The sequence below is a fragment of the Atractosteus spatula genome, chromosome 21, assembly GCF_055471065.1.
Source record: "Atractosteus spatula isolate fAtrSpa1 chromosome 21, fAtrSpa1.hap1, whole genome shotgun sequence".
Lineage (NCBI taxonomy): Eukaryota > Metazoa > Chordata > Actinopteri > Semionotiformes > Lepisosteidae > Atractosteus > Atractosteus spatula.
In genome coordinates, this window is record NC_142726.1 from 16,841,786 (window position 1) to 16,856,548 (window position 14,763).

The 14,763-nt window shown below is 45.5% G+C and overlaps 2 protein-coding genes across 4 annotated transcripts; one reads left to right on the plus strand and one right to left on the minus strand.

The window, feature by feature from the left end:
- Positions 1 to 2,176: 2,176 nt before the first annotated feature.
- Positions 2,177 to 8,814, plus strand: LOC148817334 (plasmolipin-like). The gene is made up of 4 exons (XM_088938771.1): positions 2,177 to 2,544; positions 5,035 to 5,208; positions 5,571 to 5,693; positions 7,489 to 8,814. The coding sequence occupies exons 1-4, from the start codon at positions 2,404 to 2,406 to the stop codon at positions 7,603 to 7,605; spliced, it is 555 nt and encodes a 184-aa protein (XP_088794897.1). The 5' UTR covers positions 2,177 to 2,403; the 3' UTR covers positions 7,606 to 8,814.
- A 3-nt stretch (positions 8,815 to 8,817) lies between these two features.
- Positions 8,818 to 14,749, minus strand: arl2bp (ARF like GTPase 2 binding protein). Of its 3 annotated transcripts, XM_088938774.1 has the most exons (7): positions 14,650 to 14,749; positions 13,902 to 13,971; positions 13,396 to 13,457; positions 12,562 to 12,668; positions 11,606 to 11,691; positions 11,131 to 11,227; positions 8,818 to 10,873 (listed from the first exon to the last, which is right to left on the minus strand). In XM_088938774.1, the coding sequence occupies exons 1-7, from the start codon at positions 14,666 to 14,668 to the stop codon at positions 10,790 to 10,792; spliced, it is 525 nt and encodes a 174-aa protein (XP_088794900.1). In that variant the 5' UTR covers positions 14,669 to 14,749; the 3' UTR covers positions 8,818 to 10,789. The 3 variants fall into 3 exon arrangements, with proteins under 3 accessions (XP_088794900.1, XP_088794898.1, XP_088794899.1); XM_088938772.1 differs by lacking the exon at positions 8,818 to 10,873 and having other exon boundaries at positions 10,988 to 11,227; XM_088938773.1 differs by lacking the exon at positions 8,818 to 10,873 and having other exon boundaries at positions 10,988 to 11,227; positions 12,562 to 12,665; positions 14,650 to 14,699.
- Positions 14,750 to 14,763: the final 14 nt, after the last annotated feature.

Consider the following 14,763-nt stretch of genomic DNA (forward strand, 5'->3'; position numbering starts at 1 on the left):
GTTTGTACAGAGCGGGCAGGTCAGGGAAACTCCTGCGCCGGGATATCTGAAAGTTGAAAGCGTCACAGCCTCTATCTTCTTCAAGTTCGGTTTCCTTTCCGATATTTATAGTTCAGCTTTTCGTTTCCTACACTTAAAACCCCGCAGCTGCCTATATTAAATGTCATTTGAACAGCGTTTGCAATATGTGACCAACTCAGCAATTATCATCGTTATGGAATAGTTAATTCAATAAACATTGATTAGGGACGATCACCCGTTTGCATTTTGATACTCTGGGAGTAGGGAGACCTCCTGGGAAAAACTAAGGCTGCTGCTGGAAGAGATGTTAGTGGGGCCAGCAGGGGGCGCTCACCCCGAGGTCTGTGTGCGTCCTAATACCCCAGTATAGTGACGGGGACACTATACTGTAAACAGACGCCGTCCTTCGGATGAGATGTAAACCGAGGTCCTGACTCTCTGTGGTCATTAAAAATCCCAGGGCGTTTCTCGAAAAGAGTAGGGGTGTAACCCCAGCGTCCTGGCCAAAGGTCCCAGTGGCCCTTACCAGTCATGGCCTCCTAATTATCCCCATCTCTGAACTGGCTTCATCACCCCGGTCTCCTCCTCACTGAGAGATGGTGTGTGGGGAGCGTACTGGAGCATCACCCAGGTGGGGCTGCACACTAGTGGTGGTGGAGGGGATCCCCATTACCTGTAAAGCGCTTTGAGTGGAGTGTCCAGAAAAAGTGCTGTATAAGTATAAGCAATTATTAATGATTATAATTATTATTACTCTGCGTGGTTATTGGCTCAGAACAAGAGTGTTATTTGTTGCTCTCCCTGTAGGCGGTGCCAACAAGCTTTAACATCCCAGCCGGAGGTGTCTGTACTTACACCTGTAACACAGTGGTGTCCCAGATCGTCAGATTAGTTTCAGAACAGTTTCTCCGTGTCCTGAGTGGGAGGGGTACTTGCAATTTTGTGAAGGTATAAACCAATCAGGCCAGATCATGTGAATAAAACTTTACTTAAAGAGCAAGAGACATCCTGTACTTTCTCGTACTGTACTTGAGCTGCATTCTCCAGTAGTAGTAAACAGCCCGCCTACACATCCCTGTGTGAGCTGCCCTTTGAGACCAGGACGTACTCAGGGAAGAGGCAATGAAATTAAGCGTTTGCAATCCAAAAAGTTGAACAAACAGGTTCCTGAATCTGTACTTAGCCAGAATATCACCTACACTGTAACCAGATCACAAGATAAGAAACATTCCAGCTCTTATCATCTCCTGTGACATGCTGACCGCTTCCAGTATAATGCCTGGTGTCAGAAGCAGGAAGATCGCAGCCCCCCTCCCCTTCCCCACAGGATCTCCAGATGTCTAATGTCTTGGCCTCCTGACTTCCTGCTCTCTGCCAGTCCACTCCAGTTCTCTACAGGTTCTGCTTTCCTGCCCATTACCAGAAGCCCGAAGTGCACTGTGCTGTGCACTATGAGGAAGGCTGAGGCTGGACTGAAAGCACATGGCCGACAGGACCAGTCCATTGCCAGGCCATGGAGGGAGGGACCATTTACAGTAGTTAATCAGCATGTCTTTGAACTGTGGGAGGGAGCCTGAGCACTCAAGGAAAATCCACGCAGATGTGACATAGGGGAACATGCACACTCCACACAGAAGAGTCTCCGGTCTGGAATCAAACCCAGGACCCCAGATCTGCGAGGCAGCAGCACAAAATGCCAGGCCCCCCTGCCACCCCCTGCTCGGGATAATTTATACTTATTCAAACTACAGAGAAAACTAACATTCCCGAGTCTCGGCACTTGTAAATAGCAAACCCTCACAGATTTTCTGCAATCATTATTTGGGCAATTAATTCAGTTTGCAGTTCTCCCCATGGTGCACCATGACAAAGTCAGAGGAGAGTGTACTGAAACAGGCAGGGGACTCTCAAAGCATGACTGACAGACAGAAACCACAGCAAAGTAATTCACTGCACAGTGAAACTCCCCCCCCAGCCAAATAACACACTAACCAAACTCTGCAGTTTTCTTATCTTAATCTTGCAGGAGTGCTATTGATCCGTCAGCGGTGGGTGAGAAAGTTCTTTCTGGGCAGGCATGCGGCGCGCGCTGCCCTTTAGTGACGAGGGCTGGAACAGCGGAGAGCTCATCTTACAGTGCAGTATGTAAATGTTTGCCCTGGGTGAACGCCCTGAGCCGCTTGTCTGGTGATCGCAGGCACAGGTGAGAGAGCCAGCACCTACCAAGCCACGAGTACAGACAGGGCAGGAGAGCCTCGTCCCCGGACACCTGGGTATTCACAGCTGGAGAAACCGGGCTTCTGAAACTCCTCTGCCCCTCCTTGGCAGCTAGCGTCGCGCGCAGGTGTGCTGTACTGGAGCTTATTTACCCTGTCGGGAGTCATGGCAGAGTTTCCAGGCAAAGTGAACACGGAGACCAGCTCCCCCTCTCAGACGGCCGTCCGGGGCTTTTCTGTCAGGCTCATCTCCCTGGATCTGATCTTCATCAGGACTGTCCCCGCCATCCTCATGATCACCGAAATCGTAAGTTAATCAGCTAAGCTGGAGGCTCCACTGTCAATATTTACTATGGGTGTGTCTTCACATATGTTGTAATAAGAGAGCCAGAGGGTTCAATTTCATTTTCCACCAAGCGCCTCGCTGGTCACGGGTTAGCTGTGAAGAATTCCAAAAACAAACCCTCTTTACTGTTATGCAGTTTTCTTTATGAGCACTTTTTAAAAAGCCCCCTTATGTCATTTAACACCATCGTCATTCCGATTAATATTACTATAATTCATTTAGCACGACCTCCTTTTTAATTGATTCATGAACAAATGACGTAAACACACTTACAGCAGACCGCTGAGTTGAGACGGAGGGGAAAACAACTCGTCTTCTCCTTTTGTTTAGTTTAGTGCCTCTGACCTTAAACGCTCTGTAGAGGTTTGGAAGCTTGTATTTGCTGAATGTTCCCCAGGAACAGGACTAGCTGGGCACGGGATGGTGCAGAACGTAGGTCCTGGCCTGTGTCCCTGGGGCGTCACTGTGAGCTGAGGAAAAGAAGCTTCTGGTCAGTCTAAAGTGACTCTGCTCTTGGTGCCCAATGGGCACTCTGCTGTAGCACTACGTCTGCACTGAACTGTTTGCTTTCTTGCACTGACACTTTTTAAGTCAGGACTTCACATACAATTGTAAGTTGTTTTCAGTCAAGTACTTGTGCTTTGGATTGACCAGAATTTCTCCCTTGCGGCTGGAAGAGAGGCAGTTTAACACTGTGTTCTGGGGTTTCCGGATTCTGTTTTCAAACACATGGCTGTTTGCCATGACTGCTCTGAGACTCTGGTCTCACTGAGCGACTTCAAGAATGGCTTGCTGAACCTGTCTGGTCAGAAGAGGCTGAAGCTACAGATAAAGGCCCTCTGAGCGCTGTAGGGATAAGGCTCAGTGTGTAAATATCTTTGACCTCAGGGATAAAAATTACAATAGCACAGTGCACTATCGTCATGCTTAAAACACACCAATAATGTTGCACAAGCAGGTCTTTCTGACAGGACAAAGAACAGTTTCTTATTCTTCACAGACCTCTGCAAATATTTGACTTACAAATGTACGTAGCGCTAAGTTGATAGACACAGTCTGCATGACGCGTGGCTTTTTTCACCTTCTCGTTTCCTTCCAAGCATGACAAAGGGTTAATAATTGGCTGCACAGAACAGTGTTAGACTGATCCCCGAAAGGCCTCTTCATTCGTCTGCTTCCATTTAGAATGAAGCTGAGGAGACTAACACACTGTGTGGAGATGTGTGCTGCTGAAGGCAGGAAAAAAGACGCTCTTTTCAAAGTCATGGAATATTTTCTTAATCAGGCTAAATAAAGAATTTCTGGTACTACGGAGTGTTTGGATTTCCGTGGAAAACCATCAATGCAAATGAAATTGTATTTAAATCCCTGCCATGAAAATAGACCAGGAATGGCCAACACATCATCGAGGCCAGATAATTGTCATGCCAACAAACAAGCTACCAGCATGCAATACCACTGTGTAATGGCCATCACTGATAAGCACCTATATTCTATAACAAAAAAGGTGAGACTGGAATTATGTTTTATAGTGCCACATCATAAAGAGAAGTGTAATGAGATATGCCTTTAGCTTGTGCTTCCCTCAGGACTGGTAATAAATCAGGGTCTTAAGAGGGACTAGCTGAAACTAGGACTAGGGACTAGGAGAGTGTACTGAAACAGACAGGGGACTCTCCTCCACAGGAGTATAAATGTGTTTACCTTTACGGTAGAACTGAGATACGTTTCATCCGAACTTCCAGCGTAAAAAACCCTCTTGCAATACAGGCCACGCAGATAAAGCTACTGCAGTGCCTGTCAGTGCTCTCTCGGCAGATTTAGGTGATTTCTCCCCTGTTGCTCATGTGGGCGAGAGGACACATATACGGCAGCGCATGAAGCATGATTGCAGGTTTGCCGTAGTGCTAATAATAGGTATCAAGTAGCATTTCCCATGTCACCATGGTTAGTAACACTATCTGGGATTAATAATGGAACAGTTAATTGCAAACCCATATTGTCTACGGAATCTCTTTTTGCTGCAAGTCAGTTTTAATCAGGTTATTGTATTTTTTTTTGTTTAGCTTCTAGCCCAGAGTTCCCACATGTTGGTAGTTGCACAAGTGCTGTATTGTTATTGTTGTCAATAGGTAACTGTCGCTTTTACGTTACATATAGTGCAGCTGTCTAATGATCAAATGAATGACAAAGCAATCTGAGAAAAAGTGGATCTAATTACAAGAATAGACAAAAAAATCAAATACCACCCAAAAGCCCTGTCTCAAACATTGCAGCACACAGGGAAGGGAATCTGTAAGGTTGCACAGACCTGGAGCAGTCTTGCACCCTCATGTTAATTAGACCTTATTCTCGTGCAATACTGTAAGACAGAGACTGTTGCAATCGGAGGTCAGGTGGAGCTCAGGCCACTGACCCACTGACCACTGACCGCTGCTCTGCTTTGCGCAGGCCCTGGGGCTGCTGGTGTGGGCTCTCATTGCCAGCACACAGTACTTCAGGGTTCCTGGGTTCGGCTGGGTGATGTTTGTCAGCGTTTTTCTATGGATCCTGACCATCCTGGTGTTCTTCATCTACTTCCTGAGGGTCAACAGCAAGCTGGTGTCAGTGCCCTGGACCATTGTGGTAGGTGGCAGTCTTTAAATTCTCCGCTCAGTCAGAGATTCACCTGAGGAGCAGATTGTGTTTTGCAGTGGGAATGACTATCCTTTTTGTTAGTGGTATTGATACTTTATCCCCTTTATTTTGCTTAAAAATGCATGAAAAAAATGCATGCGTTTTTGTGGCATGTTTTTTACTGAACTCTAGATCATACCATTGTAGCTCTGTCACAATACAATTAGTAAAGTAATGGAGACATGTTGCTTGGCTGTTTGGGTATTTTGATGAATTGTGACTTCAAACAAACTGCTGGCGTTCAGGTTCTAGATAGAGTGAGTGTGTACCCTCTGTGAAGGCTGCCTTAAAACATTTTCTTCCCCGAGCAGCTCCTGGCCTTTAACATCACTGCTGCTGTCCTCTACATCACTGCGTTCCTGACCACCTCGGCCTCCATCACTCCCTACTTCATCGCTGGGACGCTGAACTTTAACAACTTGGCTGCAGCTGCAGTAAGTGAGACGATAAAATGAAGCTGAATGCTTGAGAGAGTTGTCCAGCAGGACCGTGACACTGAATTAAAGACCCCAGAGAGTCACCAGCACAGAATACAGTAAGAGCCAAAACACTGGCTGCATACAAGCACTGGCCTTAGCAGGCGTGTTCGCACCAGGTGTGGGAACCATTGCAAATGACATTTAAAGTCAGGGATGGAAGATTGCTCCAGGGGTAAATGGAAACTGCAATCCCTGGAGCTGCAAACGAGATGCCTGCACTCCAGTATGCGAGTACAGATATTGATCAGCACACCTGACCTGCGTTGACTTAATTCCCAGCAGCTGACCTCTTCCCGAGAGTCAGCTTGCAGACGCTTGTAAGGCAAGGGAGAGCTGGCACTGAGCTCAGTCCCGCACCTGGCCTGCCAAGGCAGCATCAAAAGCTGCACAATACCGGTCTCACGGAAAACCGGTCACACGGCTTTTCACTGCGATGCAAACTGAGACAGTAATACACACTCCGCTGTCCTGGCGACTGAGACTGCCCTGCTGTCTGAGGGTACGGAGCGCACAGACACCATCTGAGCGAGGGCAGGGGGGCAGAAGGAGGCACAGACACTGCTGCAGGGCTCATGGCCACAGTGAGTCACTCATGAGAGCAACACGGAGAGGGTGCAAGAGATAATAGCTTGCTGAGGCGCACAGCACCCAGGGCAGAGCCCTCATGGACTTTGTACAGGACTGTCAGAATGAACTGCCTGACGTGTAATATTCCAAAAAACAGCAACAAAAATGTTACTGCTTCCGTGCTGCTTTAAGAGGAAAACACACGACGTTGCATTAAGAGCCAAACACATACATAACATTTCAACCAGCTCATCAGTATTTTTGACAGCTTGGAAGCAGTCAGTAGGTCAGTATTCTGTGTGTATAAGACCTGGAAGCTGTATTTTTCTATATTAATTTGTATGCATTTTATTGGTCGGGATTTGTTAATAAAGAATGTTTCCCTCTAGCTAACACACAGAAGTCAAAGCTATAAAAGGAATGTACCTCTCTACTCATGAATCAGAGAAAGATATCAAGTTGGAAAAATAAATATACGATGAATGGCCATGCTGAGGATTCAGTCACGAGTTCTTTTTATCCTGTGATAAAACACTAATGATGGTGCCTACCATAACTCAGCTCACCTTTGAGCTCCTTCAAGTCTTTTAATGACTTTATCCTCCTTTGCAGGGAAGTGTTGCTCAGGGTGGGGAGTGGGAACTCTTAATTCTCCATTATCTTTGAAATAGAATTATTTGTATAACCTCTGCAGAAAATGAAAATTTAAAAATGGACAAAATATTAGAGCAGGTTGGGAGCTGCGTCAGCATGCGTAGGCTGCAAAGGAACAAGTAATAGGTTTATTCCATGCTGAAAAGAGAAGAAAGAAAACACGTTTCGGCCGTGGAGCCTTCATCAGGTGTGAGCTCGAAACGTTGTGTTTTCTTTCTTCTCTTTTCAGCGTGGAATAAACCAAATATTAAAGCTTTAACCTCCAATACTGAAGATTGCCCTCACCTAAAGCCACTTTCAAAACTGGTTTGATTCTAAGAACTGCTTAAAGCAAATATCAAAGTGACCCTTTGTGAAATAAAATTAAATCAATAAAAATAATTAAAAAAAAATCTTTACATGTACCCTATGTACACTTATTGAAACACAAATAAGAGGTTTCAAAACTAACCTCTATTCTGTTAGGTACGATTTTGTTTGAAAATGGGTGTTGTCTCTAATTGTATTGATTTCCTGATTTCTCCGCCAGTTCTTTGCCTGCCTGGTGATGATTGCTTACTGCGCCAGCTCCTTCCTGAGCTTCATGGCCTGGAGAAGAGAGGGAGGAGGCGCCACAGCCCAGGCCGCCGGGACTGTCCCTGCGTAGTCTCTGCTGCTCGGAGGAGAGCCTGACTGTACTTACACACACGCTCGTACTCATCACAGACCGGGACACACAAGGGAGCTGGCAACACCGCTGAAGTGGAGACAATGTGTCTTTTTATTGGTGAAAGATTTTAGATTATTGCGAAGTGGCGACGGATCTCAGTGCTCTGTGTACTGGGAATATATTCAGTATAATTTTGTCATAAATCTACATGGATGTATTTCTTTACATTCCCTACAGACACCACAGTGTAAAGAGCAGAAAAGTTTTTTTAGAAAAAAATTAACATTGGTATTTTTCACCCATGAATGTTTTGCCCTCTATTAGTGTGGGTTTCCCTGTCACACCATTGCGTTCAGAGCAGTAACGTTGCTCAGTGCCTGGCGCAGAGCAGCGAGATCCCGGCACTGCAGTTGGATCACGCATGAGGCGTGGCCAAACAGCTCCGAGCTTCCTGCAAGGTTCAGCTGCTGCACACTCGCCTGGGAGCGCTTGCCAACAGGTGCCTGACCCCTGTCATGACACCATAGTTAATGGGTCCGCAGGTCTGTGTTAAACGATACCTTGCCCACGACTGGAAAGGGCCAGCCTTCAAGCTTGCCCTGCATATTCTCGGCTCCAGGAGTCAGAACTGCTCTGTGCTTTTCACCTGCAGTCAGCTGCCTGAATGAGTGCTGGCAGTACCAGACGTCTGCCTGTGGAACAATCACCTCCCTGTCCTGTATCCAGTGCTGTCCTTCATGCTCTTGGAGGTCACTTGTAGCTCAGTAACCTAGGCCTCAGCCTGCCTGTCTGCAGCAAACTGCAAACCCTGTGCTGAGTGGAGGCTGGCTGTTCTTGCTCTCCCCAGAGGAAACCTGCAAATAGACTGTGGGTTTTCCAGTTGCTGGTAGATGGGTCAATGTACCGAATTACTGTGGATCACAGGCAGGTAGTGAACTGACACTGGTCAAGACTTTCCAGGACACCTGCTGCTGAGCTAAGCCTCAAAGTGTCAGATTTGCAAGGTCTGCACAAATGGGTAACACAGTGAAGACATTTACCTCTGGTTGTGATTTTGCAGACATGGTACTATAATAAAGTGCAATGTGCAGTTTGGTTTTTACAATATTCTTCATAAATTAACAATGGCTGCTGAAAGTAGAGAACTGTACTTTTGCTTTTACGAATATCAGATGCTATATTTATAAACCACAATGTGCTGTTAAACAATTATTTGTATTCCATTTATTCAAAAAACATCCATATATACAGAGGTTAGAAAACAGGGGTACTTCATTCAAAACTACACATAAAAAACTGTCAAATGAAGACTACAGCCACACAAAGAATAAATGAGCTATGCAGCATCATTACATTAAATCCCCCATGATTACAGTAAAAGGATCAGACCTGAACATACAAACCTCTGAATTACGAGTCACCTTTTGTCCTTATTGTTTATATTAGTACAGTACATTGGGAAATGATAGATTAGGAAAATACAGTATATAAATATTTTTAACTGTACAAAATGAAAAACAAAACATGAATAAGATGAAAATTGAACCTACAAACATTCTAACGCAAAGCATGAGTAGGTTTACTATTAATGTGCTGTACCTGACCAGGGTTACTGTCAGCATAGTGCTGTAAAGAAATAATTTCTCTAGTGTAATACTGGAAAAACCAAGCCATAGAATTTGTGTTAACAAGTAATATGTCTAACCAAAAAAAAAAGACATTCTCTGGGTGGAATATCATGGCTGAAGCATTTCGGTCTCTTAGAGAAATAAATAAGACATCAAGTAACAAGCATGGGAATGTTTAAGCACAGTCTGTCATTGCAGGGTGTGGAAGAGATATGATCCTTGTCGACTGAAAGGCTAAAGTGTTAAAAGAGGAGGTGGACCAGGTCCCTTCTGAGGAATACCCGGCTTTAAAAGAAAACTTCAACAATGTTAGCAGATACTTTTATTTTAATTTAGAAACTTCACTCCGAAGGAAGTGCTCACGATCAAGTAGGATGGTCCAATATACAGGAATAACAATGCAGTCGATTGTCCAGGTTTAAACATGTCCCCTCCTTGCAGACAGACAGCTGTGAGACTGTAAAATTGTGTATGGTCCTGGGAGCCCTGTGTGTGAGCGCGAGTAGTTCCAGGAGCTCCGTGTGTGAGGACGAGTAGTTCCAGGAGCCCTGTGTGAGAGCACGAGTAGTTCCAGGAGCCCTGTTGCGAGCACGAGTAGTTCCAGGAGCCCTGTGTGCGAGCGCGAGTAGTTCCAGGAGCTCCGTGTGCGAGCGCGAGTAGTTCCAGGAGCTCCGTGTGCGAGCGTTCCAGGAGCCCCGTGTGCGAGCGCGAGTAGTTCCAGGAGCCCCGTGTGCGAGCGCGAGTAGTTCCAGAAGCCCTGTGTGCGAGCGCGAGTAGTTCCAGGAGCCCTGTGTGCGAGCGCGAGTAGTTCCAGGAGCTCCGTGTGCGAGCGCGAGTAGTTCCAGGAGCTCCGTGTGTGAGCGCGAGTAGTTCCAGGAGCTCCGTGTGTGAGCGCGAGTAGTTCCAGGAGCTCCGTGTGTGAGCGCGAGTAGTTCCAGGAGCCCTGTGTGTGAGCGCGAGTAGTTCCAGGAGCTCTGTGTGTGAGCGCGAGTAGTTCCAGGAGCTCTGTGTGCGAGCGCGAGTAGTTCCAGGAGCTCTGCGTGTGAGCGTGAGTCGTTGCAGGAGCCCTGCGTGTGAGCGTGAGTCGTTGCAGGAGCTCTGCGTGTGAGCGTGAGTCGTTGCAGGAGCTCTGTGTGTGAGTGAGTACTTGCAGGAGCTCTGTGTGTGAGCGCGAGTAGTTCCAGGAGCTCTGTGTGCGAGCGCGAGTAGTTCCAGGAGCTCTGCGTGTGAGCGTGAGTCGTTGCAGGAGCTCTGTGTGTGAGCGTGAGTCGTTGCAGGAGCTCTGTGTGTGAGCGTGAGTCGTTGCAGGAGCTCTGTGTGTGAGTGAGTACTTGCAGGAGCTCTGTGTGTGAGTGTGTGCGTCAGAGTACTTGCAGGAGCTCTGTGTGTGAGTGTGTGCGTCAGAGTACTTGCAGGAGCTCTGTGTGTGAGTGTGTGCGTCAGAGTACTTGCAGGAGCTCTGTGTGTGAGTGTGTGTGTGAGAGTACTTGCAGGAGCTCTGTGTGTGACTGTGTGCATGAGAATACTTGCAGGAGCTCTGTGTTTGAAGCAGATCAGTTGCTGCTGGTTGCTGAAGAAGCTGATAATGACTTGACCACCAACCCACTGCTGAGGTCCAGTCCACGCCCCTCCCTCTCCTGCAGTCACAGGACAGAAAGAGCTGCTCAGCTACTAGACCACACTGCAGGACACAAGACAAGCTGGGGCTGAGCCTGGCAAGAGCACCCACTCTCTTCTGGCACGAGCTGGCACGGACACTCCAGTACTGAATCTGGTTATTTTCTATGTAGCTTTTTTTTCATTTGATTTTTGTTTTGTTAATCAAGTTTAAGAAAACAAATTCAAACATAACTACACCTTTCTGATACAATATATATACACCTGTAATACTTACAGCCCTGTAATCGACAAACATTTCTTTGAAAGCCAGGAAGTCAGTGAAGGTCAGCAGCATGTCAAAAATGTCCCCTGACACCTCATCTTTGTGCTGCCTGGGAAAGAAAACAACAATTCCTACATCATAACTGTGCACAAAAATAGAATCCTTTGGGAAAGAATTCAGAGCCATACTGAAACAGGACTTTAACTCAGGTGTTATTATATCAATGAAGTAAAGCCAATAAGCTGTTTGGGGTTGTAGGGAGCAAAGTGATGTGGTGCCACCTGGAGCCAAGCTGTTCAACTGTGGTTAGAGTATCACCACACTGACTGACATCACACACCTTCTGTGGCTTTGAGAGCCTGAGCGCCTGCTGAAGTAACCTGTGATTCGGCATAATTTAGAGACTAAAGATGTCTCATAACAAGAGCACATTCTGCTCTCTGTCACTGATAATTCCTTTAGGTTTTCGAGGTTTAGGTTAACTCACTTCAGTGATGTTGTAAAGGCCATCATGCTGAAACCAGGTATCCTCTCCACCAGCTGCTGCTCAATGTACTTTTCCAGCAGATCAATCTGTGCAGAAATAAAATTGTATTTATACAAAAGCCCGTGTCACAGTTGGGTTTTCTCTGTTCAACAGAAATTCCAGTCTAAGACCACATATCGAGGCATACAGAGCACCAGTTATAATAGCTCAGCTGGCCAATCCTGTTCCTGGAGAGCCACAATCCAGCAGGTTTTATAGGTGATCCTAACTCATCCATTTCTACACGTGTGGAACAATTTTGTTTTGATCACTGAAGCAGGTGATCTGTTAAAACAAGTAGTTTTGAGATAATCTGAATGGACCACAGCTGACTGAACTGATTAACCCATCACTGATATTTAATCCTGGTCCTAGAGGACTGCTCTTTCTTTGCATTTTAATTCCACTCTTAGCAACTTGATCTGAATCAGTTGTTCACTTGAATGGTCTTTACTATCACTGTTTCCAGGTCTTTTCTCATTGAGCTTCACAAGCAGCCTATAAGACCTGGTGGACTGCGGCTCTCCAAGAAGGGGTGAATATTTCTGTACTAAAGGCATCCAAACTCTTGTGCTCTATGTCTTTACAAGAAGGATTTAAGTGTATCCTCCAAAACCCTCTGGCCTGTGTCTGTCCAGGTCTGCTACATGGCTTTAAATGGTTATCAGCAGCAAGACAAAACAGAGTTAAAAGACTCTACGGATCAGCTTGCTTACGAAGGCATGCTATGTCAAACTTTCGCAGTAATTTTACTGTTGTTCTATAATGTGGACGTTCATTTGACTTTGCCATGATTTTAAACAAGTGGCATCAAGGATTTAACATGCTTTAACCAAATGATATGAATGTGCTGTACTACACCTTAGCCTCATTATGCCAAGATAAACATTTATAAGGACAGTGCATGTGAGACCCACATATTCGTTGAAGATGGGTGTGTAACTCAGTTTATTCTCCTCCGAGTCGTCAAACTCAAGGTAGTACTTCTCCATGAAGCTCCTCTGCAGATGCTGAAACTCATCTTCTGGAGAAATGGAAATCACAGCTGTGTCAACATGTAAAGACACCACAACACTCACCTCCCTTGTCTTCCTTCTTCTAGGGAACATAAAAAGCAATCTGGACAGGTGCTCGTAGCAAAAAACAACCACAAATCTTAAGAAAAGGAATGCACCCAGAAATCATGAGCTTATCAAGCAACAATGAACAAACATTTCCAAATACTTTTGTTTTAAAATGCCTGTATTTTCAATTCACCTTTTGTGGTCTGCTCAATCAGGCAGGGAGCAACACAAAAGCCAGTAAGAGAGGCCGTTCAAGCCATTGGCCTGAATATGTGAAGCTCAATAAGCTAAAGCATCACATCGAGACACTTCTTGAAGTATCAGCTTCAACCACTTGGCTGAGCAGGTACTTTCTAAAGCCCCACGAATCTGCAGGAAAAAGAAGTTTCAATTCTTTTGGAAACTTGTCCATTGGGTTCATCTCGTCTGCACTTGAAGGATTTTAAATACTTGGGCAAGGTTTTCTCATAACATCCTTTGTTAATGACTAAAGAGATTTCATGACCTTCAGTCTGCAAATGACACTCCTTGTAGACCAGGAGTTATTCTGTTCCCTCCATTTTAGCTATTACCCTGAGCAATTTTACCCTGAAGCACAAGTCCACGGAGTTCAGCCTGCCTCAACCCTGTTTTCAAGGGAGGGAAATAAGGGGTTAAAGGAACTGCTATCACACAGGAACCACTCACCCATGATTATATCTTCTATGTTTCCAATGACTGCATCAAATGCTGCATCTGCATCTGAAGAACTGAGACAAAAGGCAATCAGAATGCGGTGCATGACAATGAAATCTCTGTTTAAACTTTTATGGCCAGAATTTTTGTTTAAACAAGGTAAGAAATGTCCTTTTACTGTAGCCCAACATTCACATCTAGCTCTTTGGGTGAACAACACTGGCCAGTGCTCAACTTGACTCTGTAGTCTTATGTCATTGCTCACTGAAAACCTTCCCTTCCTGCTCTTTGAAGCCCAGATTCACAGTTCAGAAGAGACTTTTTAGTGCTGGCAGGCACTTCAAGTCCCGACAGGCCATAAAGGGTTAAGGAAGAAAGAAATCTACTTGGTGACATGACATTAAAATGGTTCAGACATGTTTTTTTCTATCAGATCCACATTAAGAAATGGCTTTAGTCTCTGATGTAAGCCAATCTACTCTTCAAAACATCGCGTATAGAAGATGTATGCAGCTTACTTTGAAACAGCAAATTCTTCTTCTACCAGGTCTTCCATTTCAACTGCATTCTCTCCACCACAGAGCAAAACTACAAACAAAAACAAAACGATACAATATAAATAAAGCACAGTACATTAAAATAGCACGTCCTATCCTCGCTGGTGACCTATGACCCAGACGAAGGCGAGTAATTAATCGCCGTGAGTCGCATTAGCCTTCAGTGTGAAGTGACCCTGGAGCAGGACTGCTGAGGACAGTTTGGCTTCCAGGCAGCAGCATTTAAGAAGCCATGTAGCCCAATACTGACCCTGCTGAGACTCGGTGGTACCGTGCTCAGAACCGACGTTGAAATGTCTGGGTTAATCTTAATCTGGGTTCAACAGGATCTCTGCCTGATGGCTGAATTTTTAAACTGCTACATCAAAACCGTTAGGAAAACCAACATGTCACCCCAGTAAAACAAGTTACCCACACACTGAACCGCAATCTGCACATTTTCGTCGGGATGAACTTACTCCTGTCAGGCAGACAGAAAAGTTACAACTCTTACCGTAGTGTTACGGCAAATACGGCTTTTATAAAGAGGCGACGAGCATGAAACAGTAGTCATGTAAGAACAACAAAATATACAATAGTAATGATATGCTGTTTCGAAAACAAATCATAACAGACTTTCACGTCCACAAACTGCTGCACTCCATTCGTTTATCACGCTCGGATCCTACTGGTCTGATTTTATTGAATTGTGCATTATTTATTCAATTACTTCTCTCACTGGCAGCCATCCGCTCCCGATTGGAACTCTCCTTCCTATCACACAAACGGCTCCACAGCAACGGAAAAAAGCTTCCCCCATCGCTCCCCAGTCCGATGGGGAAAC

Bases quoted from the DNA above. Each gene is read 5' to 3' on its own strand.
- LOC148817334 (XM_088938771.1), top strand. From the start codon at position 2,404: ATGGCAGAGTTTCCAGGCAAAGTGAACACGGAGACCAGCTCCCCCTCT. The intron at 5,209-5,570 runs GTAGGTGGCAGT...TTCCCCGAGCAG, and splicing joins CAGTGCCCTGGACCATTGTG to CTCCTGGCCTTTAACATCAC. The intron at 5,694-7,488 runs GTAAGTGAGACG...TTTCTCCGCCAG, and splicing joins ACAACTTGGCTGCAGCTGCA to TTCTTTGCCTGCCTGGTGAT.
- arl2bp (XM_088938772.1), bottom strand. The intron at 13,458-13,901 runs GTAAGCTGCATA...CTTTTGTCTCAG, and splicing joins GAAGAATTTGCTGTTTCAAA to TTCTTCAGATGCAGATGCAG. The intron at 11,228-11,605 runs GTGAGTTAACCT...TTTCTTTCCCAG, and splicing joins GCCTTTACAACATCACTGAA to GCAGCACAAAGATGAGGTGT.